This window comes from Rattus norvegicus, chromosome 4 (assembly GCF_036323735.1).
Source record: "Rattus norvegicus strain BN/NHsdMcwi chromosome 4, GRCr8, whole genome shotgun sequence".
Classification (NCBI taxonomy): domain Eukaryota; kingdom Metazoa; phylum Chordata; class Mammalia; order Rodentia; family Muridae; genus Rattus; species Rattus norvegicus.
Window position 1 is genome coordinate 19,454,574 of NC_086022.1, and position 26,484 is coordinate 19,481,057.

Below are 26,484 nucleotides of genomic sequence, written 5' to 3' on the forward strand. Positions count from 1 at the left end.
AAAATGTTGAGAAAAGTTGTTATGGCACAAACTTACATGCTTCTAGGTGAGTTTACCCGGAACAAGAATGGAATTTTATCATGGTATAAGAGGGAGATAGAAAAAGAAAAATTAAAATGAAATGATACTTATTACCTGTCTGCACTTTACACAAAGTTCCTAATCATGTCTAGTATATATCTGAAATATAATTCTCTTTACATAGAAAGTTTCTCAGATGCCATACTGACTGATAACCTTTGTGCCATGTAGGTCCAATGAAAAGAGAGGTGAGTGTGAGATGCTCTGCGCACAAGAAACATGCCTGCTCATATCAACTTGGTTCCTTTGCCTCACCTAGTATAATACATATAATACCCCGTAATAATTAAGTACAGGAACACGAGATCACTGCCTTTTCTGTTGCCCTATTTCTTAATGGTCGATGCTTCTTTGTAAATGAAAAATACATTTACAACTATCTAGTAATTTGGCATGGCTCATATATGCTTAGTATAAAATTCTGTTAAATGGGGAATAATGTTATATTTATTAAGGAACAAGAGCAGCAAAATATTATTCTTAAATCATGATGGTACGTTTACAGCAAACATTGGTAGACCTACAGATTACTTATTTTCAGAAATAATGGATTATGGAACCTCTACATTTGTTCTAGTTTCTCAGATACTTTACCCAGATGAATGCAGGAAGTCAAAAAGACTACTCCCTGTAGTTATCTATGGAGACACAACTTGCTTACAGAAGGAAAGCAATCTCAATTCAACTGCTGTTTGGTCTTTACTAATCTAAAATGTATTTGACTATTCTTCTATTGCAGCAGAATATTTTAGTGACTACATTTTGAATTATGTAAATTATCAATTCACAAATATGAAAATAATGTACTTTTTACTACTTTTTAAAGTGTTTAAGGCTAATATAATAACTTTGAAACTTTTTGAGAATAGAAACAGAAACACAACTAATCATTCCAATACAATTATAGGTGGATCATTTATAATTTGCTTTGAGTATTTTGAGTACAGTATACTTTGTGTACTGTATCCATACATACACACACACACACACACACACACACACACACACACACACACACACACATCAGTTGGGGATATATACTAAGATGTTTTTGCCAGATCATACTATCATTTTCTCCATTATCATAGACTCTACTGTCATTTTAATATACACAAAAGCTTTGTTTTAACCATTCTCCTACACATATTCTTTGAAATAAATGTACTTACTCAAATTGAGGTGTCTCATCATTTATGTTTCTAATATTGATAATTATTGTCCCTTGACAGAACAAACCTTCTGTATCTGTCACTCTCACTGACAGCTGGAAAGTCTAGAAGAGAGGTTTGGAAAAATTATAGTATACTATTTGATAAGTGGTAATACATGCATAATGTAATTAATCTTTAACCCAAAATTCAATGCACTGAAGCTCTTAATAAAGCAAACTGCTTGGGGAGGATCCCAAGACACAGGCCTCTGAACTATTAAGAAACAGTGTAATATTACATAACAGCCAGAACGGCTAAGATCAAAAACTCAGGTGACAGCAGATGCTGGCAAGGATGTGGAAAAAGAGAAAAACTCCTCCTTTGTTGGTGGGATTGCCAGCTGGTACAACCACTCTGGAAATCAGTCTGGCATTTCCTCAGAAAATTGGACATAGTACTACCTAAGGACCCAGCTGTACCACTCCTGGACATATACCCAAAAGATGCACCAACACATAACAAGGACACATGCTCCACTATGTTCATAGCAGCCTTATTTATAATAGCCAGAAGCTGGAAAGAAACCTGACATCCTTCAATAGAGGAATGGATACAGAAATTGTGGTATATTTACACAATGGAGTATTACTCCGCTATTAAAAACAATGACTTCATGAAATAAAGATGCAAATGAATGGAATTAGAAAATATCATCTTAAACCCGCGGATCCCGGCCCGCAGCAGCTCTCTGCTCCTAGACACCGTGGGAGAGAGACCTCACCGCCTGGTCAGGTAGGCACTCCTGAGGCTGCAGATGGAAGAGACCACCAACACTGCCCACCCCTGCCCACATCCCTGGCCCAAGAGGAAACTGTATAAGGCCTCTGGGTTCCCGTGGAGGAGGGCCCAAGAGAAGCAGGACCGCTGCATCTGAGACACCGCCAGAACCTGAAGGGATCTACCGGATAAACAGTTCTCTGCACCCAAGTCCCGTGGGAGGGAGAGCTAAACCTTCAGAGAGGCAGACACGCCTGGGAAACCAGAAGAGACTGCACTCTACACACATCTCAGACGCCAGAGGAAAACACCAAATGCCATCTGGAACCCTGGTTCACAGAAGCTCCCGGAAACGGCCGCGCAGATCTTCCTGGTTGCTGCCGCCGCAGAAAGCTCGTGGGCAGCACCCCGCGAGTGAACTTGAGCCTCGGGACCACAGGTAAGACCAACTTTTCTGCTGCAAGTGACCTGCCTGGTGAACTCAAGACACAAGCCCACAGGAACAGCTGAAGACCTGTAGAGAGGAAAAACTACATGCCCGAAAGCAGAACACTCTGTCCCCATAACTGGCTGAAAGAAAACAGGAAAACAGGTCTACAGCACTCCTGACACACAGGCTTATAGGACAGTCTAGCCACTGTCAGAAATAAGAGAATAAAGTAACACTAGAGATAATCTGATGGCAAGAGGCAAGCGCAGGAACCCAAGCAACAGAAACTAAGACTACATGGCATCCTCGGAGCCCAATTCTCCCATCAAAACAAACATGTAATATCCAAACACACCAGAAAAGCAAGATCTAGTTTCAAAATCATTTTTGATCATGATGCTGGAGGACTTCAAGAAAGACATGAAGAACTCCCTAAGGGAAACACAGGAAAACATTAATAAACAAGTAGAAGCCTACAGAGAGGAATCGCAAAAATCCCTGAAAGAATTCCAGGAAAACACAATCAAACAAAAGGAAGGAATTAAAAATGGAAATAGAAGCAATCAAGAAAGAACACATGGAAACAACCCTGGATATAGAAAACCAAAAGAAGAGACAAGGAGCTGTAGATACGAGCTTCACCAACAGAATACAAGAGATGGAAGACAGAATGTCAGGAGCAGAAGATTCCATAGAAATCATTGACTCAACTGTCAAAGATAATGTAAAGCGGAAAAAGCTACTGGTCCAAAACATACAGGAATTCCAGGACTCAATGAGAAGATCAAACCTAAGAATAATAGGTATAGAAGAGAGTGAAGACTCCCAGCTCAAAGGACCAGTAAATATCTTCAACAAAATCATAGAAGAAAACTTCCCTAACCTAAAAAAAAGAGATACCCATAGGCATACAAGAAGCCTACAGAACTCCAAATAGATTGGACCAGAAAAGAAACACCTCCCGTCACATAATTGTCAAAACACCAAACGCACAAAATAAAGAAAGAATATTAAAAGCAGTAAGGGAAAGAGGTCAAGTAACATATAAAGGCAGATCTATCAGAATCACACGAGACTTTTCGCCAGAAACTATGAAGGCCAGAAGATCCTGGACTGATGTCATACAGACCCTAAGAGAACACAAATGCCAGCCCAGGTTACTGTATCCTGAAAAACTCTCAATTAACATAGATGGAGAAACCAAGATATTCCATGACAAAACCAAATTTACACAATATCTTTCTACAAATCCAGCACTACAAAGGAAAATAAATGGTAAAGCCCAACATAAGGAGGCAAGCTATACCCTAGAAGAAGCAAGAAACTAATCGTCTTGGCAACAAAACAAAGAGAAGAAAAGCACACAAACATAACTTCACATTCAAATATGAATACAACAGGAAGCAATAATCACTATTCCTTAATATCTCTCAACATCAATGGCCTCAACTCCCCAATAAAAAGACATAGATTAACAAACTGGATACACAATGAGGACCCTGCATTCTGCTGCCTACAGGAAACACACCTCAGACACAAAGTCAGACACTACCTCAGAGTGAAAGGCTGAAAAACAACTTTGCAAGCAAATGGTCGTGAGAAGCAAGCTGGAGTAGCCATTCTAATATCAAATAAAATCAATTTTCAACTAAAATTCATCAAAAAAGATAAGGAAGGACACTTCATATTCATCAAAGGAAAAATCCACCAAGATGAACACTCAATCCTAAATACCTATGCCCCAAATACAAGGTCATCTACATACGTAAAAGAAACCTCACTAAAGCTCAAAACACACATTGCACCTCACACAATAATAGTAGGAGATTTCAACACGCCCCTCTCGTCAATGGACAGATCATGGAAACAGAAATTTAACAGAGACGTAGAAAGACTAAGAGAAGTCATGAGCCAAATGGACTTAACAGATATTTATAGAACATTCTATCCTAAAGCAAAAGGATATACCTTCTTCTCAGCTCCTCATGGTACTTTCTCCAAAATTGACCATATAATTGGTCAAAAAACAGGCCTCAACAGGTACAGTAAGATAGAAATAATCCCATGCGTGCTATCAGACCACCACGGCCTAAAACTGGTCTTCAATAACAATAAGGGAAGAATGCCCACATATACATGGAAACTGAACAATGCTCTACTCAATGATAACCTGGTCAAGGAAGAAATAAAGGAAGAAATTAAAGACTTTTTAGAATTTAATGAAAATGAGGGTACAACATACCCAAACTTATGGGACACAATGAAAGCTGTGCTAAGAGGAAAACTCATAGCGCTGAGTGCCTGCAGAAAGAAACAGGAAAGAGCATATGTCAGCAGCTTGACAGCACACCTAAAAGCTCTAGAACAAAAAGAAGCAAATACACCCAGGAGGAGTAGAAGGCAGGAAATAATCAAACTCAGAGCTGAAATCAACCAAGTAGAAAGAAAAAGGACCATAGGAAGAATCAATAGAACCAAAAGTTGGTTCTTTGAGAAAATCAACAAGATAGATAAACCCTTAGCCAGACTAACGAGAGGACACAGAGAGTGTGTCCAAATTAACAAAATCAGAAATGAAAAGGGAGACATAACTACAGATTCAGAGGAAATTCAAAAAATCATCAGATCTTACTATAAAAGCCTATATTCAACAAAACTTGAAAATCTGCAGGAAATGGACAATTTCCTAGACAGATACCAGGTACCAAAGTTAAATCAGGAACAGATAAACCAGTTAAACAACCCCATAACTCCTACGGAAATAGAAGCAGTCATTAAAGGTCTCCCAACCAAAAAGAGCCCAGGTCCAGACGGGTTTAGTGCAGAATTCTATCAGACCTTCATAGAAGACCTCATACCAATATTATCCAAACTATTCCACAAAATTGAAACAGATGGAGCACTACCGAATTCCTTCTATGAAGCCACAATTACTCTTATACCTAAACCACACAAAGACCCAACAAAGAAAGAGAACTTCAGACCAATTTCCCTTATGAATATCGACGCAAAAATACTCAATAAAATTCTGGCAAACCGAATCCAAGAGCACATCAAAACAATCATCCACCATGATCAAGTAGGCTTCATCCCAGACATGCAGGGATGGTTTAATATACAGAAAACCATCAATGTGATCCATTATATAAACAAACTGAAAGAACAAAACCACATGATCATTTCATTAGATGCTGAGAAAGCATTTGACAAAATTCAACACCCCTTCATGATAAAAGTCCTGGAAAGAATAGGAATCAAGGCCCATACCTAAACATAGTAAAAGCCATATACAGCAAACCAGTTGCTAACATTAAACTAAATGGAGAGAAACTTGAAGCAATCCCACTAAAATCAGGGACTAGACAAGGCTGCCCACTCTCTCCCTACTTATTCAATATAGTTCTTGAAGTTCTAGCCAGAGCAATCAGACAATAAAAGGAGGTCAAGGGGATACAGATCGGAAAAGAAGAAGTCAAAATATCACTATTTGCAGATGATACGATAGTTTATTTAAGTGATCCCAAAAGTTCCACCAGAGAACTACTAAAGCTGATAAACAACTTCAGCAAAGTGGCTGGGTATAAAATTAACTCAAATATATCAGTAGCCTTCCTCTACACAAAAGAGAAACAAGCCGAGAATGAAATAAGTGAAACGACACCCTTCATAATAGACCCAAATAATATAAAGTACCTCGGTGTGACTTTAACCAAGCAAGTAAAAGATCTGTACAATAAGAACGTCAAGACAGTGAAGAAAGAAATTGAAGAAGACCTCAGAAGATGGAAAGATCTCCCATGCTCATGGATTGGCAGGATTAATATAGTAAAAATGGCCATTTTACCAAAAGCGATCTACAGATTCAATGCAATCCCCATCAAAATACCAATCCAATTCTTCAAAGAGTTAGACAGAACAATTTGCAAATTCATCTGGAATTACAAAAAACACAGGATAGCTAAAACTATCCTCAACAATAAAAGGACTTCAGGGGAAATCACTATCCCTGAACTCAAGCAGTATTACAGAGCAATAGTGATAAAAACTGCATGGTATTGGTACAGAGACAGACAGATAGACAATGGAATAGAATTGAAGACCCAGAAATGAACCCACACACCTATGGTCACTTGATTTTTGACAAAGGAGCCAAAACCATCCAATGGAAAAAAGATAGCATTTTCAGCAAATGGTGCTGGTTCAACTGGAGGTCAACATGTAGAAGAATGCAGATCGATCCATGCTTATCACCCTGTACAAAGCTTAAGTCCAAGTGGATCAAGGACCTCCACATCAAACCATACACACTCAAACTAATAGAAGAAAAACTAGGGAAGCATCTGGAACACATGGGCACTGGAAAAAATTTCCTGAACAAAACACCAATGGCTTATGCTCTAAGATCAAGAATGACAAATGGAATCTCATAAAACTGCAAAGCTTCTGTAAGGCAAAGGACACTGTGGTTAGGACAAAACGGCAACCAACAGATTGGGAAAAGATCTTTACCAGTCCTACAACAGATAGAGGCCTTATATCCAAAATATACAAAGAACTCAAGAAGTTAGACCGCAGGGAGACAAATAACTCTATTAAAAAATGGGGTTCAGAGCTAAACAAAGAATTCACAGCTAAGGAATGCCGAATGGCTGAGAAACACCTAAAGAAATGTTCAACATCTTTAGTCATAAGGGAAATGCAAATCAAAACAACCCTGAGATTTCACCTCACACCAGTGAGAATGGCTAAGATCAAAAACTCAGGTGACAGCAAATGCTGGCGAGGATGCGGAGAAAGAGGAACACTCCTCCATTGTTGGTGGGGTTGCAGACTGGTACAACAATTCTGGAAATCAGTCTGGAGGTTCCTCAGAAAATTGGACATTGAACTGCCTGAGGATCTAGCTATACCTCTCTTGGGCATATACCCAAAAGATGCCCCAACATATAAAAAGACACGTGCTCCACTATGTTCATTGCAGCTTTATTTATAATAGCCAGAAGCTGGAAAGAACCCAGATGCCCTTCAACAGAGGAATGGATACAGAAAATGTGGTACATCTACACAATGGAATATTACTCAGCTATCAAAAACAATGACTTTATGAAATTCGTAGGCAAATGGTTGGAACTGGAAAATATCATCCTGAGTGAGCTAACCCAATCACAGAAAGACACACATGGTATGCACTCATTGATAAGTGGCTATTAGCCCAAATGCTTGAATTACCCTAGATGCCTAGAACAAATGAAACTCAAGACAGATGATCAAAATGTGAATGCTTCACTCCTTCTTTAAAAGGGGAACAAGAATACCCTTGGCAGGGAATAGAGAGGCAAAGATTAAAACAGAGACTGAAGGAACACCTTCAGAGCCTGCCCCACATGTGGCCCATACATATACAGCCACCCAATTAGACAAGATGGATGAAGCAAAGAAGTGCAGGCCGACAGGAGCCAGATGTAGATCGCTCCTGAGAGACACAGCCAGAATACAGGAAATACAGAGGCGAAAGCCAGCAGCAAACCACTGAACTGAGAATAGGACCCCCGTTGAAGGAATCAGAGAAAGAACTGGAAGAGCTTGAAGGGGCTCGAGACCCCATATGTACAACAATACCAAGCAACCAGAGCTTCCAGGGACTAAGCCACTACCTAAAGACTATACATGGATTGACCTTGGACTCTGTCCTCATAGGTAGCAATGAATATCCTAGTAAGAGCACCTGTGGAAGGGGAAGCCATGGGTCCTGCTAAGACTGAACCCCCAGTGAACTAGACTGTTGGGTGAGGGCGGCAGTGGGGGGAGGGTGGGGAGGGGAACACCCATAAGGAAGGAGAGGGGGGAGGGGGATGTTTGCCCGGAAACCGTGAAAGGGAATAACACTCGAAATGTATATAAGAAATACTCAAGTTAAAAAAAAAAGAAATTATCATCGTGAGTGAGGTAACCCCATCACAAAAATCACACATGCTATGCACTCACTGATAAGTGGATATTAGCCCAAAATCTTGGAATACCCAAGAAACAGTTCACAGATCATATGAAGCTTTAGAAGAAGGAAGACCAAAATGTGAATGGTTTAGTCTTTCTTAGAAAAGGGAATAAAATACACATGGGAGGAAATACAGGGACTAAGAGTGGAGTAGGAACTGAAGGAAATGTCATCCAGAGACTGCCCCATCTGGGGATCCATCCATATGCACCCACCAAACTCAGTCACTATTGCTGATGCCAAATTGCGTGTTAACAAGAGCCTAATATAGCCTCTCATGAGAGGCTCTGCCAGAGTCCTACTGATACAGATGAGGATGCTTGCAGCTAACCATCAGATGAGCATGGGGACCCCAATGGAGGAGTTAGAGAAAGGACTGAAGGGTAAAAAGGGTTTTGCAACCCCATAGAAAGAACAACAATATCAGCCCACTAGATCCCCTGAGGTCCCAGTGACTAAACCACTAACCAAAGAGTACTCATAGAGGGACCTATGGCTCTAGGCACATATGTAGCAGAGGATAGCATTGTCTGGCATCAGTAGAAGTTTTTGGTCCTGTAAAGACTTGCTTCCCCAATGTAGGGGAATGCCAGGGTGTTGAGAGTGGGAGCATCTTCATCAAAGCAGGGGGAGGTAGGGAGGGGGATGAGAAGGTGGTAAAAGGATAACATTTGAAATGTAAATACATAAAAATCCAATAAAAATAAATAAATATTAAAAAATAGTGCAGTTTCTGAATGGCTGATCTTATCATAAGAAATGAATATGTTCCTTGTCAGCCTGTCCCTCTGCCGGACCCGTCATATATTGTATATTCGTATTAAATGTCCCTTTGGGAACACAAAGGAAGCACTACTAACATAGTAAAAGGTCTTTAACAAACTTTATAACAAACATTAATAAATGCCTACAATGTACAAGCCTTCATGCTGAATGAAGGACAAGGAATGTAGAGTTGGCACTATGTGCAATCTTATAAAATTAGTGTATAGTGAGGATAAAGAAAAAGTTTGGGATGACTGAAGGTGACAGGGAGGATGTGTGAGTAGAGACAGAAGAGAATCAGGGGAGCCCCAGAAGGGAAGCTTTGAACTGCTTACACACTCACGGAGGTAGTATATTTCCACCTATTTTCTATCTTACTTAATGCCCTACAATAGATACACTTAAAGCCCACTGTTGCCTTTTCTTCCATTCCGTCACATTCAATATTTCCAAACTGAAGGTAAAATTAAATTCATTTGCTTTTGTCACCCTTTATTTTTCTTTAGATTAGAGAGTTGAAGTCATCTTCAACTTCTAAATCTTCCCTAATATCACCAGCAACTTCTTTAGTTTTGTTCTAGAGAAGTGGTTCTCAAGTTTTGCATCACAATCCCTTTGGGGGTTGCATATCAAATATCCTGCATATCAGCTATTTACATGATGATTCCTAACAATAACAATAAAGTAGATACAAAGTAGCGATGAAATAATTTTATTGTTGGGGGTCACCACAACATGAGGAACTATATTAAGGGGTTATATCATGACACTAGGAAAGTTGAGAACCACTACTGTAAAGTCTTACATTTTCTCAATTACTCAGTATTTTCTCAACTGCATCCTGAATTAATATATTTGGAGGTATTGCTAAAATAATAATGATTTCATAATAATATTAATAACAGTCATAACATATTCATCTGCATTCCACGTTCAACTATCCCAATAGGTCATTCAGCTTGTATATCTCTGCTCATTTTATCCTAAATTTCATTAGAAACTTTTTATAATTATGGTATAATCCCTACACTTGGGTAACTAATGGAGTAGTTCTAGACATTTGGTTAACTACACAAATTCTTGCAAATGAATCTTACAAAATTTGTAATGCCACAATGTCTTTTATTTCTCATGAAGAGTTCAAAGTTATCTTCTATTTACTTCCATTCTTAATAAAGAAATAAATAAAATTGAATTACGTGATATCCAGCATCAAAGTCCAAGACATCTTCACCTCTTAAGCTAACAATACCATTTACAGGATCTACTCCAAAGGAGTTTGCTCCCCTCTTTGGCCCAGATAACTCTGTCTCGATGTTGTACTGAAAAAGAAAATGTGTATTCCTCCTTCCAAAATGAATCAAAAGGCACGAAAAGGTTATTAATGTACAGTAATGGGACAAACATGTAGAAATTTCTTTAGTTTTTTTATAATTACCACCATTATGGCCTAGCTGGCATAAAATCATTGGCACATTGGCATTTGGATAAAAGAAAATGAACTTACTTGGTTACCATATTTCATACTCTCTGTGTTAATGTTTAATGGAGTTCTGTATCACATTTTTATAAAAGTCTATTTCTGATTCTACAAATAATTTCATATATGAAAGGATATAGATACAGAATAAATTTATTGTCAGTTTAAATTCTAAAAAAATTCAAGAATGAAACATTTATATTTTCAGATGTTAATACAGCTGGAAATGTAGGTTTTACATTTGTACTGAAAGTTCTCCAGTGATTGGAGAGGATAGATTAGATAAATCTTTACTCAAAACCTTCTGACAAGAAAGTTGAAGTAGAAAATAATTTATTAGAGAAAGGACCAGTTGCTGTTGTGAATTCACTAATATGAATTCTATATCCCACTAATTTAACCAATTCTCAAAGCACTGTATTTTGACACTATCACCCGCTGGTCCTTCTCATGTTCCTTCAAATAGGAAACTGGCAGTAACTCTTTTCAGCTGGACCATACGTTATTTTTCTTCAATCTACTGAAAAGACATTATCTAATGGGAAAGCTCTCAGATTTCTTAACAATTTCATGTAGGCTAGTCTACAATAATACAGTTTCGACTATTCCACAGAAAATCTTAATATGTTGACTGATAACAACATATATATTAATGAGGATAAAGAAGAAATATCTTCTAGTTGAAAAAATCAAGGGCAGGAGAGATTATGTCACTTTCCCAATGTCGTGCCACTACCCTAAGGTAAATCCAGAACACCCCAGGTCAGCAGACAGCCCAAGCAGCAGTTGGTGCTACATTACTTCAGTCTGATAATTTCTGAATTGGAAGTATGAGATTTCAGTATATATTCAAAAGGAATGTATGTGAAGTTTATGAGCCAAGAAACCCTGCAGAGTTGAAATGGCAGTACACTTTCTGAATAGAACTGTAGAAATTTTGTTGTTGTTGTTATTGTTGTTTGGTCAAATCTACAAAAGACTTTATAAGCATAAACCAATTGTGAGATAAAAAAATCTCTTTAGGTTAGAAACTTATGAATTAGTTCTGCAAAGTATCAAAATACACACACAGAGACACACGTAGACATATACTCAGTTCTGAAAATACATTGTCTATTCTTATAAACCGCCTCAGAGACTATGCCCTGCGAGCCTGCTGTGAAAATATATGCGTCTCCCACAATAATGGCCACCTACTGTCAGCCTGTCACCATGGGCAGTGTCTTCATCTGCTGCGCTCACTTTATAAATAGGTTGAAAGAGCGGATGGTCCTCAGCAATTTCAAATGTAGCTATGAAGCAAATCAAAAACGAAATGAAAAACCTTGCATTAAAACGGTATATTAATTATGTTAATGTGAACGTTGGATTATTGTGAGACAGGAATGGCAGTTTAGGACAGGGATCTGATTTTTTTTTCTCTTTCTTCGTCTGTAAAGCTTTTCTTTTTTTTTTTTTTTTTTTTTGGTTCTTTTTTTCGGAGCTGGGAACCGAACCCAGGGCCTTGCGCTTCCTAGGCAAGCGCTCTACCACTGAGCTAAATCCCCAACCCCTGTAAAGCTTTTCTTTACTCTGTAGCATGGCTGGCAGCAACTAAGGCTCAGTAGGAAAGAACACGACATGAGTAGAAACAAAATATTTCTGCATCTTCTCGAGTCTTGCTTCTTACAGAATTATGAATAGTTAATAGTTAACCTCTGACGCGCATAAACCTTCAAACATCTCCTTACGACACTGAAAGAACGGTTTTAAAAAACACATAAAACCTATTCAAAATATGTTTTATGGATGGACGGAGTGGGCTCAGGAAAAGACAGGTTAAATGAATTGTCTTGTGGATATCTGACATGAGCACACTTGCACATGTGTTCCTGCATTCCGAGATTGGGCGGTGGTTCTGTATGGGTCTGTGTGTTGCTGTTCCGTTAGCCCTCACTGAAACTTGATCTCAAGTTCAGTTGCAAGGCATTCTAAACTTCCCTGCTTCTTCTCTAAGAAGTAGACTACATTGAAATTATAAAAAAAATCAATATTACCAAACTGCCCAACTAAATTTAAATTTTTGTAATGTTTAAAGGAAAGCTCCAAAAGATTTTGATATAGCTCAGGGCTATGCTGATGTCTAAGAACATGTGCCCCATATTTTCTCCAGAAAAGAAAATGGAAGACGGATGAGGAGGAAAGAAAAGAAGCAGAATAAATACCAATACACAAAAACCCACCTGAGCATAGTTTGAAGACAGATTATTATTAAATTTCAAAGTAACTTATCATATGAAGATTAAAACTTTAATAAGCTTAGTAATCAATGTCTTAGGTTTTCATTTCACCATATTGCCATATGTCAAGCAAAAATTAGGCCAGAAAAACTGTAAGAGGAAAAAGTGCTAATACCAGGTCTAATTATGATACAAATTTTCATCAGAAAAAAAATATATTCAGAGTGCAAAAACAGAAAATTCCTTTCAAAGAACCACAAATGTACAATAGTGGAGAGAGGTACAGAAACAGTTAAAAACACACCCCAAAACTTTTTCTTAGTCAGATAAATAATAACAAAACTCCTTTTAGATAATAATTGAAATTTAAAATGAATGAATGAAGTAAAGTATGACTGGACATAAACAAACATCCAGAACTGAGCTTGAAATAAATCATTAGAATACCAGATTTAAGCGTCTTTAGAATTTTCAATTTGGACAATTGTCAGATTTTGAGTCTTTATGAACTCAAGCTATTATCTACAAAAACAATTATTAAAGATAATGTTCTGGACCCTCAATGCTCTGACACAATTCTTTATTAGTGTACTCTTTATCTTTCTACATTATTTCGCTTTGCCTATCTCCTCTAAACCTTTAACCTCTTCTCATTTATCTTGAAATCCATAGAAGAGCTATCAAAATATCACCGAGTAAACAATCAGTCTATTAAGAGCTGAACTTCCCCCGAGTGTTCTGCATAATCACTTCTATCTGTGTATTCTGTACTTGTACAGTGAGGTGGAAGAATTTTTCTCTAAAGGGCAAACCTGCTTTCTGTGCCTGTGCCTCCCTTTGAGTTTGTTGTTCTGACTTTTCTCCTCCTTTCAGCATCTCTTTGACTACTGACTACTGTTCGTTAGCATGTCAACACATGCTTTTCTGTAAAACACCACCTAAGCAAGCACTGCTTAACCATGACCCCAACTCTCCCCTACCCTTTATTGCCAGGGTTTCTAATATCTTTCCACCTCCTACTCAACCTTAAATCCATTGTACAGCAAAAACAGTTACCCAAAACTTATTTGTACATCAATGCTTGCTTGACAAATGAAGCAAACTTGGCATCCATGTTGTTGATTTCCTGTCAACGTTTTTACACATGATTCTTCTTTATTCATTTGGCGATAAAAGGGTTTGCTCTGAGACTTCCAGCATCCATGAAAAATGCCTACTTGGAAAATCAAAGATGGCAATCTCCTGAATAGCTGTTAAGTTCTTTGATAAGACAAAACAGATTTTCAAGTTGGGTCCAACAGTAAGTGAACAACCCACAGAGGTGACCCCACCTCCCTTATTCTTTTATTCTCAAAGACACATTTATTATACTCTCACAGAAAAGGAGGGCATTTCAAAGTAAGAAGTGAGTCGTCATCAGACTTAAGAGTCACTAGAGGCTGAGATCCAGAAAGTATACAAGAACTTACAGATCAGGAGAGAATCTGGCAACTTGCTTCCTGACCACAAGAAGAAAGAAAAACAAAACAAGAAAAGAACCTAGTTATCTAAATCTACAGCAAATACCACCAAGAGTGGGTATATATGCTTCTTTTCCCTTTGAGGGACACACAACAATTGATAGGAAATATCTTTTTTATAGTAGTAAAAGCAAGGAAAAGATTATTTTATATGGATATTATGGAATACATGTCCCATTTCCAAATGCAACTAACATTCCTAAGGAAGTAAATGCAACAATTGAGCACAATCTAAAAAAAGTACTTTCGTATCAAAAATATTAATTTATCATAATGATCATTTTGAAAATATTTAATAGAACCCATTTAGTAAATTGAACACTTGGTTTTGCTTTGTAGATTTCAAACTTTAAAATTGTATATTTAAAAAAAATATTTCACATTTCCAAAGGCAATTTATAGTTCAAATTCATATTCTAATCTTCAAAATTGAGGTATAATAAATCATATTTTCATGGAAGGACACATTAATTGCAGTGATAAACATGTCTTTCAAGTAGGTACTCTCAGGTCATTAGAATGTTTTTAGAATGTAGAGTACAAAAATAATTTGAAAGAGAAAATGTAAAATTTTAAGACACTTTTTAATTTGATAAACACAGAAAATAAATTAAAATGATAAACAAAGACATATAACTGTTTAGAAAAGATATGCACACATTGATAATCTTTCATTAATTCCAGCTGGCCTTTTATCTGACCCATTTGTACTTTCCTTCATGTGGACTCAACCTTCCAGTCAAATGAATCCTCTCTGTTTATGAATTATGCAATGTCTTCTTTTAAAAAGTAATAAGCCAGACAAGAGTCTTGCAATCGCATCTAACATAGCCACTGCCTTCTGTTCAATTTCATATTGAGAGGTCTAAAGAACTTCTTTTCTCAGACTCACTAATCAACCTGTAACACTCTGGCTTCTACACCTATGGCATGTTAAAATAGCTCCGAGACTCATTAGTTCTGCTTCTTTATATTGTATGTGGGGATTAGGTTAACTGTAGAATGCAATTCTTCTAAGCACGCACCTGGCATGCTCCTGGAACATTCTTTTCCCTTGTCATACATGGTATAACGCTCCCCTTTCTCTACCATCACTGAAAGTGTTCTTTCTTTTCTTGGCAGGCTAACGTTCTTCCCAATGTCATTAAATGTATTTCTTCAAGGTTTGGCCATGTGCCTTCTCTAAGTCCCCACTGTAATTGAGTGATTTCATCCAAATACATGGTTTCAATTACAAAACCTTCATAACCCTATACAAGACCTCTGAGCTCAACCGCTAAGTTAAATCTCTTCTTTGATATATTTAACAAGGGCATATCAAATATGATATGCTGCACTGGGGATGTCATTCAATGGAAGATTGCTTGCCTATCATGTTTAGAGGCCTCATTTATATTTTTTACCCAATCCAGGAACAAACAAATCTAATTCAAAATGAGATCACAAGTATCTTCAAATGTGTGTTCCTCAGTTTCACTTCTCTGTTTGAGGATTTGTACCATAGTTTTACCAATGAGAAACCTGGGGGCTTTCCTTTTTTTTTTAATTTAGTTTGTCATCAGGTTGATTTAACATTTAAGCATATCACAATTATTTCCATTTATTTTTACCACATTCCTAGATCAAAATGTACTGTATCTTCCTGGATTGCTGCAACAAACTGCTGGCTAGTCTTTCTCTGTCCATGCTATATATTTTTAAACTCAGTCATATGAGTTACCTCTTAAATTCTGTCAGCATGTCTATGGTCTATGAACTAAAAGTAATTTCTATAAGATGAAATCATTTAAAGATACAAAGATATTTTTTGACACAAAATAGCTTAAGGAAGCTGAAATTTCAGTGTTCACAAATAACTTTCCCACAGCCACTTGCTCTCAATAAGTCATTGTTTATTTCTGCAATAGGAGCAGAGTTAATTGGTCATAGACTCATCAGTTCAAACTCTGAGCCCCAAACTTCCAAACTGCAATAACTTGCTGTTATTTGCCACACACCCTTCTCATAATCAGAAAATAAGAGGCATAGTGACTGACACAAATTTAAGAAATGTGAACTGATCTGTCACTGAATTTCTTGGTGAAAAAATAGTATTTATTAGATAATACCTCTATAGTTAAAAGAATCTAATGCATGTCAGAGAATACAGAGAGGGCACTGATCACAATAACTTTATTGGAAAATAATTGTCAGCGAAAGTGGAATACTTTAAGTGAAACATTTTATGATGACATATCCTTGTCACGAAGACAAATAAAATAAGAATATAATCCAATTAAAATTCCAAAGCACTTACTTATTAACCAAGAAAGAAGATACACTTACTAATACATTTATTTATCCCTCTTGCCTTCCTGTGTTAATTCTTTTATAACTGCCCTTAAGAAATATTTTCTAAATCTTAATATTTGTTTTCTAAGCTCACAAGTATAAGTGAAAATTCTACCTTAAATGTATTTTCAATTTATTTTAGTGAGCATTTGCATGTTTCCTTATACATATGTATGTTGGCATAGGTTTGCACATTTCTATTTACATACATTGTCCAATAAAATATTGCTGAATATTAATACTTTCATATTAAATAGCATATTTCATCTCTTTGAATATAGATTTTTATTGAAACTAAATAATAGGAAAGAATAAGCATCATACCTGAGCCTGAAGAAAAAAGCGGGTCAATATTACAGTCTGGAGGTTCCGGGACATCATTTATATAAATGGTCAAAACGTGTCTCATGTCTCCTCCAGTATCAACTATAAGTAGAAACCTGGTTGGATCTGTTTCATAATTAAAGATTTTTGTAGATGTGATGATGCCAGAATCTAATAAAGATACAATTAAAATTACAAATACTGTCTACAAATCTTGCTAGTAGTCTACCTATCTATAAAGATTTATTTATTTAATTTATGTAGATGAATCCACTGTAGCTCTCTTCAGACACACCGGAGGGGGTATCAAATCACATTGTAGATGGTGGTGAGCCACCATGTGGTTGCCGGAAATTGAACTCAGGAGCTTGGAAAGGGCAGTCAGTGCTCTTAACCACTAAGCCATCTGTCCAGCCTGTACCTATCTATAAATATAAACTTGAATATCTACAAATGCATTAGAATTATAGATAATAACTGTCATATAAATGAGTTAAATTGACATCGACATTATTCATCCAAAGCTGTGCAAAGAATAGTCATTCTATGAATCTTTCATGAATAGTTGAAAAGAAAATAGGTATGAATATAGGTTCCCTGCATAGAAAGAAATATAAACGATTCAGACATTGTCTAATAAACTCCCTTTTCCTAAACCATTTTTATTAAAAATTATTTCTGAGATCACAGAGGCTGAGATCATAATGACTGCTCTGACTATATTTACTTGCTAGGAACAAAGAAAATTATTTATATACAGTAAGCTGACCAGAAAATCATCATGCATGGTCTTTATATGTGTTCGAATGTGGATGTAGGGTTGTACATGTAAGTTGGGATATGGGCAAGTTACAGTAAATTGATGTTGCTGTCTTCTTCAATCACTTATCACCTTGCATTGGAGCAGGATATCTGTTAATTGGAGTGCATTGATTGGCTACACTACTTGGCCAGCAAGCATGGTGAATCTCTATGTCCTGTTTTCACTAGCACTGAATGAGAGATAATCATTGCCATGCCCAACTTTCTTATGAGTGCTAAGGATCTGGTCTCAAAATGTTTATGCCATATTTATGTGTCAAATATTTTATCAACAGAGCCATCGCTCCAGCCACTCAGGTCTGGGTTTTGCAGAATTTTTGAACTGAATCTAAGATAAAAATAATTATTACCAAGAAGTCTATGTTATGGAAGGAGATAAATTGCCTCTGATAGATTAGTCTAATTCTCAGCATTAAAATAATCAGTTAAGTTAAGGCAAGAAGAGATAGTATAGAAAAAAATAAAAGAAATAAAGACAGTTTAAATAATTTTTATTGTTAAGCATATCAATATTATTAAGACTGAATATTTTAAGAAATTAAAACATGTTTTAACAAATAAGCTGCTTTAAAATAAATATAATATTGCCTTTAAAAGAAACATATTCACAGGAGGCAGAGGGAGGGAGGGATCTGGGTAGGAAAGGGGAGGGAGGGAGTAGAAAAATGGGGAACAGAATCAGGTATCGGGGACAGGAACAGGAGAGAAGTCCAGAGAATGAATGGAAATAAGCAGCCTTTGTGGGGAAGAGTGGGGATCCTCTACAAAGTACCAGAGAAACAAGCGGTGAGAGACTCTCAGGACTCAGTGTGGATAGCCTTAGCCAAAATGCCAAACACTGGGGAGAGGGAACTCAGAGTCCACCTATATGGATCGTGCCTCAAGTGGAGGTACTGGGTTACTAACCCACAGTCAAAATATCTGAGCCAGAATCATTCCTGTGTTAAAGAACTGCAGGGACAAAAATGGAGAAGAGACTGAAGGAAAGGTAGTCCAATGACCAGCCCAACTTAAGATTCATCTCATAGCAGAGGCAGTGGTTGTGGAGGGCATCAAGGCCTGACACTATAACTGATGCTATGATGTGCTTACAGATAGGAGCCTGGCATGGCTGTCCTCTGAGAGGCCCTATCAGCAGCTGATTGAGACAGACACAGATATTTACATCCAAAGATTGGACTGAAGTCGGGGGATCCTATGGTTGAATTAGGGGAAGGATTGAAGAAGCTGAAGAAGAGAATGATCCCATAAGAACACCAGCAGTCTCAACAAACTCAGACTCCAGGGAGCTCCCAGATAGCAACCAGGGGCCAATCCAAGGTCCCTGACACATATATAGCAGAAGTCTGCCTAGTCAGGCCTCAGTGGGAGAAGATGAATTTAATTCTCAAGAGACTTGAGGCCCCATGAAATAGGGAGCCCTAGGGGATGGCACACTCTAGGAAGCAATGGGGAGAGGAATTGGATGAGGAACTGTGGAGTCCAAGAGGGGAGAGGTAATGCCTGGAATGTGAATATATAAAATAGTTTTAAAAATATATTGAATAGGTAGGAAAAATTATTATAAATTCTGAGAAATTCAGTATGATCAACAGATAATATCTTTTACTATTTTTTAAAACAGATACACTTAGCTTATGAATGTTAAAAGGACAAATAACATGCTTTTGATTTCTTGTAAGTTCTTACAGAATTCCTTTCGATTTCATGTAATGCTAATTGCCAGATAAACTCAAGTTATAGCAAAAGACAAACATAACCCTACCAGAACTTCACTCAAATCAAAATGGGGCTTATCTATTTTTCCTAAATATTCAAGAACTGATTTTAAAATGTGGTACCAGGTCAAGCCTTAAGAAAACACAAATTGGATCAATGGAAGGGTTGGTTTATTATTGTGTCTCCTAATTGGTTAGGCTGAGTGAAGTAAACTTGACTGAATGACTCTATGGTTCTTTCCCAACTCCCTAAAGATTTTGGTGTTAAGGATATAATGCAAGATTAGTTGTATCAAGGCCTAACTACTAAAATTAGCTCATATACTGATACCAATGTAACCCATGATGTTTGTTGATGTCACACCACCATAATGTGACTACTCCCAAAGAGAAAGCAGGGATTTTTATTAATTTAAGGCCAACTCAAGATACTTAGAGAAAATCTCTTTGCTAAAAGAAATAAAGGAATGGAAGAGAAGGAAAGGAATGGAAGAAGGGAAATTAGAAGATTACAGAGAATTTTTATATGAAGTTTAGATCAAGCTGCATTCTTAAATGGTGTTTTGATTTATTTATGAACTGACAAATCAAAATTGTGAAGGGATTGTTCAGGAGAAGAATGGAGACAGATGTCATGACATGTGCCAAGGTCAAGAAAAAGAAGGCTACGCGTAGGAGACTCTAACTAAGGTATAAAATATGCAACCGATACCATTACCATTACCATTGAAAACATAAGTATTAAAAGGAGCCACAATTTAAAGGGACTCATTAATTGGTTTAAGGAGTTTTTCTTTTATCTTGGGAAAATAGAAACATATCATATAATTATGTGACTCAAAATAAATATGTATCAAGTTGTTGTAGTGAGTGAACATTTTTGTCTTTAATGAAAGGTCTGTCAATAAAAAGAAAATAGTGAAAAAAACCTGGAAGCAAGAAAGCTGTTTTGAAGACTGGTACAAAACAAATTAGATATGATGGAAAAATGGCTTGAGACAGTCGTTTTAAAGATGAAGATTATGTACCAAAGTATTAGAATCCCAACAATTTGAGATGGATTCAACCAGACAGAAGCTGTGCGAAAAGTCTGCAATCCACATTTGTCACAGATTTTCTAAAGGGCACACAGTAGCAAGTCTAATATGTATCATGTGTGTGTGATGTTCTGCAAAGTAGTCAAGGATGCAAGTCCTGGGGTACTTGAATGTTGTATGTACTTGTACAGGACTGCTTTGTCTTCTGAAAGTAATAAATTACATATAGGACACCCACAAAGGTTAAAGGAGAAGCTTTAGGAAAAGCTAATCAAGCCCTTAAATAAATAACTAAATTTAAGGTGTTTCTGAGTATCTCTTTGCAGTAGATATATTATCACTCATAATGTCTGGGCTTCAGGTGTGTATTTTGTGATCATTTAGTCACTGTAGTAATAGGATAGTTAGGTGAGGTTTTAGTTGAGACCGGCATGAAAGGTCTAATAAGTAGGTAGAAACCAATAAAGCCTCGAATGACACAGTGTCTATAATAAGCAAGAGAAATGCTGGGGTTGGAAGGAAGACAAGGTGGAGGAAAGGTGTGGTTAGGGGAACTCAGAAGACTACAGTGTCATAGAAATCAAAAGATAAATGAGGTAGCTAGAGCAACAGCTCAGTGGTTAAGAGTACTGGCTGTTCATGCAGAAGACCATAGTTCTAATTCCAGCATGAAGGTGGTAGCTAAGAACCATGTGTAACTCCAGTTGTAGAGGGTCCAACACCTTCTTCTGGATTATAGAAGCCTTGTATACATATGGTGCAAAGTCACATAAAATAAGCATAAAATAAACATAAATCCAACTTTTAAAAAGATGAGTGTGCTTCAGAAATAACTTTTACAGAAAACAATAAATATAAAATTATACAAGGAGGGGACCTAACTCTAGTCTTGCATAAAGCATTAAAGTAGAGTGCTATGTTTTGTCTAATTCATGCTTCATACTGAAGTTTACTCCAGAATATATTACAGGGGTCAGAGTTTGAAACACTGTTGAAGAGAATTCTTTACAGACTGAACAATTTAATGAAAAGTAAGATGCCTTGTGGAAACATGTGAGTTTTATTAACATAAGAATGACTTAAATGATTACAGAAATGATTAGTAATTCTTTTTAAAAAACCTGAGATTGAGATCCTGAAACTAAGAAGAAAAGAAAAGGGACTGGGAGTTTACACAATAGCTCAAGAACTTGTTCAGGCTCAGGGATCAGGGTTCAGATTCCCAACACCCGCATGATATCTAGACAGACATAACCCACCTATATCCCCAGTCTTGGAAGAAAAATACAATGAATTTCTGCAGAAATCGGTAAGCTAAATTAATGAAATTCGTTAGTTCTGAGTTCAAGTGAAGGACACTGCCTTGATACTTAAGTCAAAAGCAATGAAAGAAGATATTCAATGTTAACCCTTAACCTTTCAACATATGTGAACAAGCATCTGTACAAATATAAACAGCAACAAGCGTGTAAACACACATATATGTGCACGTGGTATACGAATAACAAAAAGTGAATACAGAAAAAAATTGTTTTGAGTGTAGATAAATTCTGGCTACAACCATAGGGATGTGGAAGGGCAACTTATTTTAATGTTATCAAGATTTGAGAACAGGGTTTTATACTGGCTCACAAAAGAGATTCTGCATTTGTGACACTGGATAGGAGATGGTGTGAAGATCAAACGACCAGAAGAAACTCTATGGCAAAACATGAAGTGGAAAGAAATAGTATGAATGACATAATTCTGTCCCCAGGGAAATGACTACTATGGTGTGGGAAGGAGCTGAAAATAAGCCGGGAAAATTCCAAAGAGTACCGAAGCCACACTCGGGAATCAGTTTTAAAGACTGAGAAGTATGCTGACTCCCCACTTCCTGACAATGAGATATGAGCTGCATGGGAGTGTGAGTAATATCAGCAGGAGACATGGTTCTCTCTGAAAATGAAAGTTTTTGGTGAAAGCCAAGAGGTAGAAAAATGTCACAAGATCGGTGGGAAAAGAGAGGATTATTTTTTAAAAAATAGATTTTTTTTTCATAAGTGGAGTAAACTGAGGGCAGAAACGAAGAATTTGAGTAAACAAAATTGCTTTAACGAGCTTAGCGAAGACGCTGAGTGGGAGGCTGATAAGCAAGAGAAAAGGATTAATGCTTGCAAGAGCTTTCACCTTAAGTAACACCAAAGACCAGGGTAGATGAGAGATTAGGTGTGGATCTGTTTTTTCATAAGTAGATGCAGATATATTCATATTATTAAAAAGTGGTGAACAAGGAATATGGAAAGCTTCATGGGGGTTCATCAGGGATTCAAACAAGAGTTACACTGTCACTCTAGCAGTGGTCATATAAGAAAAATGTATGTCTTGCATCCAAATAGCAGGCAGTTGAAGACTCTTAGGAGAGGGTCTTGCTGCAATCTGCCTAGGAAAAATCAAAAGCCATGTGTCAAGGAAAATAGTTCAATAGACAAAGAGCTTCCTGCACGAGGATCTGTATTCTGGCCCACATAAAATATGGGTATAGTCACATATACTGTGATACCAGAACAAGAACAGCAGAGACAGGAGGATTTCAGATCTTTCTAGTTCAACAACATAGCCAAATTGGTGGGATCCAGAGTTAATGAAAGAACCTATCTTACAAAGTAAGATGGAGAACAAGCTAAAAAGACCTGCTATGGGGTTGGGGATTTAGCTCGGTGGTAGATCGCTTGCCTAGCAAGCGCAAGGCCCTGGGTTCAGTCCCCAGCTCCGAGAAAAAAGAAAAAAAAAAAAGACCTGCTATGTCACACTCTGACCCACACATGCACTTTTACAGAAACCAAAAACAAATAGTAAAGAAATAAATCAGAGACCCTAGAGCCACAGAAAAATTGTTAGTATCAAACTGTAGTCAAGAATACATTAATCCCAAATTTGAGGTTTAATGCAGAGTCTCAGAGATGAAAGAGGAAGCCACTGATGAGCAGAAGTTGGAAAGGGCTTCTGTGAAACGGGACTGTTTATAGACTCTGGAGCTCACTCCACTGTTGGTAGAACTTTCTAAAGAATACACATGGCTCGCGACTGAGACACAAAGATATCCCATTTTTAAAACTCATTTTCTTGCATTTATAAACATCATACCAGGCAATATTTTGATATTTCTTGAGTAGAATATACAAATAAATGTGTTATAGCTAACACTTAGCTAATTTCATATATAATTATAAAACTCATGTTTTGAACAGAAAAATCATCATGGATTAAAAAAAAAAAAAGCTATCAACAACCTTCCCAAGTTATCACCTGTGTTTTGAGGAGTTCCTTGGATCACAGGCTACTTGTGGGAAGAACTGAATTCTGCTTACATTTTCAGTGTTTCAACTAAGAACATCTTCCTCTTCTTATCAAACTATTGAGTTCTTAGTCTGCAAACTACCTGGGATCTGGGTGCTGCCATCAGTGTGCAAAACAATGTGTGTTGCTTACCTTAACTGATGCTTCAGTGATCTTCTCAGGGAGACAGTTTAAATTTATTGATCAAAATATTTTCAAATTGTTTTCCTTAAAATTCGTTCAAAATGCACATCCCAAATCATTTTTTATTCAAGGGGCACGTTCTGCTTTGAAAAGGAAGAAGCAACTCTCAAGCTGATTAATGGACAAAACTTAATTTTCTTAGGAAAGAAGGCTCAGGGCAGTGTCAGGCTTACTCTGAGTGAGGAGCAAGCCAAGAGGGGAAAGCTTTGGAATTGTAAGTTTCTGAAGCAAAGTTTGAGCAAACATTCTAATGCACAACTGGAGTATAACTAAATAATTGTCTTAAGAGTCTTCCTTTAAGAGTTAGAAAATAAATAAAAAATGTAAATGATAAAATTAATTTACTTGCATCGATGACAAAATACTTCGTTTTATTCAGAAAGCGGTAGGCGTTTGGTCTCCCAGCCACATCTTTGTCATAAGCTCGGCTTAGTTCTGTTCCAGGAAGCTGATTCTCAGGCAAATTAACGGGGTTGATTAACATCTGAATTTCTGCTCCGATATAGGAAACCGCTAAAGTGTCAACACATAAAGACTTGAGTAAGTCCAAGAAGAAAATGAAATCATTTGCCCCATGGTCACTCTGGGGTTGTGCTCATTAGTGACGACAGTTGGAGAAAACACCTCCTGTGAAACAAAGCTACCATTGGATTTCCCTTTAGTGGGATTTTGATACACATTTTCTGTTGAGCCCTACATAACAAATTTTAGCTTATGAACAAACCGAGATCCAATTCTTATTCTACCTCTAAAATATTTCCTCATTCAGTCTGGCTACTGAACTATTACCAAGCACAATCGCTATCTTATCCAGAGAAAATTTCACTAATTTCTTCCTTCTTATTGCTCATTCAGTCTAGGAATTTTGTCCATTCAATTAAACATTTTTGATTGCATTTTTACTTGAAACACCACTTCAAAATATCAGCATAATGTCTTTTCTGGTTTTATCTACTTAACTAGTTTCGTTGTTTTCCCTGCAAATGAAAAAAGACTCGGCGTTGTTTTAGACGTGACTCATTATAGCTTCCTAACTCCACACCTCCACAGCAAAGAGTAGAAATAAAATATTGTTAGACTCACTCGTGGACTGTGAACTACAACTCAAGAGATAGTATGTGAGCATATGCAGTGTCCATAGACATGGCACAGTGTGAAAGTGAGTCATAAGCTTAAGAAATGCATTATACAATCCTGTTATAGAGTAGAAAAGACGTTAAAAGCAAATAACACTATGAATTAAACCTGGAAAATACCAAGATGAGTACTGCATGAAAAAACCCAAGGCCATAGTAAGTGTTTCTCTTTACTCACACACACAGGCATGCACATAAGAGGAAGCAGAAAGCTGAGAGATATTAACTGAAACTAAAAGGATTCCAGCATAGATCCAATTCTTCAATACCCAGACTCTTCTAAAAGCAAACAATCAGCAAACTTAAACTCACCTGTGCATATTAACAAAATCTTGAAGTTACTCATATTCAGACTGGCTTCTCCTATGCCCACACGGAGGCCGCTAACAAATGCACAACTTTGCCTATTTATAAAATTCTGTCGTCATACACGTTAAGCCAGCAGGTCAATAAGCTCTTACTCAACGACGATGATGGTAGGTTTACTCTGTTTAGCTGCGTGATTAGGTGCACAGATCCAATTTCGGCTCCTGTGTTTGTTCCCTCACAAATCTGGTGAGATTATCAGCAAACCGTCATGTGCCACCATTTCATTTACACCTTTGCAGCTGGTGGCTAGTTTACTGTGGAGAATTTTGGGCCAGAAGCCAAGTGTTCTCTTCTTAATCCCTCCCGATCTAAAGACACAGTGTACACTTGGAAACCATGCCTGAAACTTGCAGCTGGTGAGCACTTGAGTGCCACTGGTATACAATCACCTCTGTACCTAAAGTTGCTGAACAACTGTAGAAGAAGGAACAAAACCCACTCTTGGGTCTTTCATAACCTAGCAAACATAAAGAATGGATAAAAGTAACTATAACTCCCAAAGCGGAAGTAGGGGTGAATAAAAGTACATAAAAATTTAGGTAAAAAAGAATCACTTCTAAGGAGAGGAAATCCTCAGAGAGAGAGCATCATCTGAAAACCTTTACAGGAACCAAGTTTTCTGACAGTCATCTCATTATCAAAGGATTTGTTTTCTCTTCTCAATATTTATATGCTTATGTACTTATAACTTATTCATATGCAATTTGGCACCATTTAGAATTATTCATAAGAACTTGAGTAAATTTAAAGAATGATATAATTATTTAAGCATTATATTACATTGTTATATAGTTATGTTCATAAATA

At 37.1% G+C, this 26,484-nt stretch overlaps 1 protein-coding gene across 1 annotated transcript in view; it reads right to left on the reverse strand.

The window, feature by feature from the left end:
- Cdhr17 (cadherin related family member 17) overlaps positions 1-25,774 on the reverse strand; it is a 97,405-nt gene extending 71,631 nt beyond the window's left edge. The window contains exons 1-6 of the mRNA XM_063286908.1: positions 25,621-25,774; positions 24,518-24,685; positions 17,074-17,244; positions 11,877-11,971; positions 10,399-10,521; positions 1,251-1,354 (exon numbers count right to left, since the gene is read on the reverse strand). Coding sequence (XP_063142978.1) covers positions 1,251-1,354; positions 10,399-10,521; positions 11,877-11,971; positions 17,074-17,244; positions 24,518-24,685; positions 25,621-25,654 — 695 coding nt within the window. The 5' untranslated portion in view covers positions 25,655-25,774. The remainder of the gene's footprint in view (positions 1-1,250; positions 1,355-10,398; positions 10,522-11,876; positions 11,972-17,073; positions 17,245-24,517; positions 24,686-25,620) is intronic.
- Between the last annotated feature and the right edge of the window lie 710 nt (positions 25,775-26,484).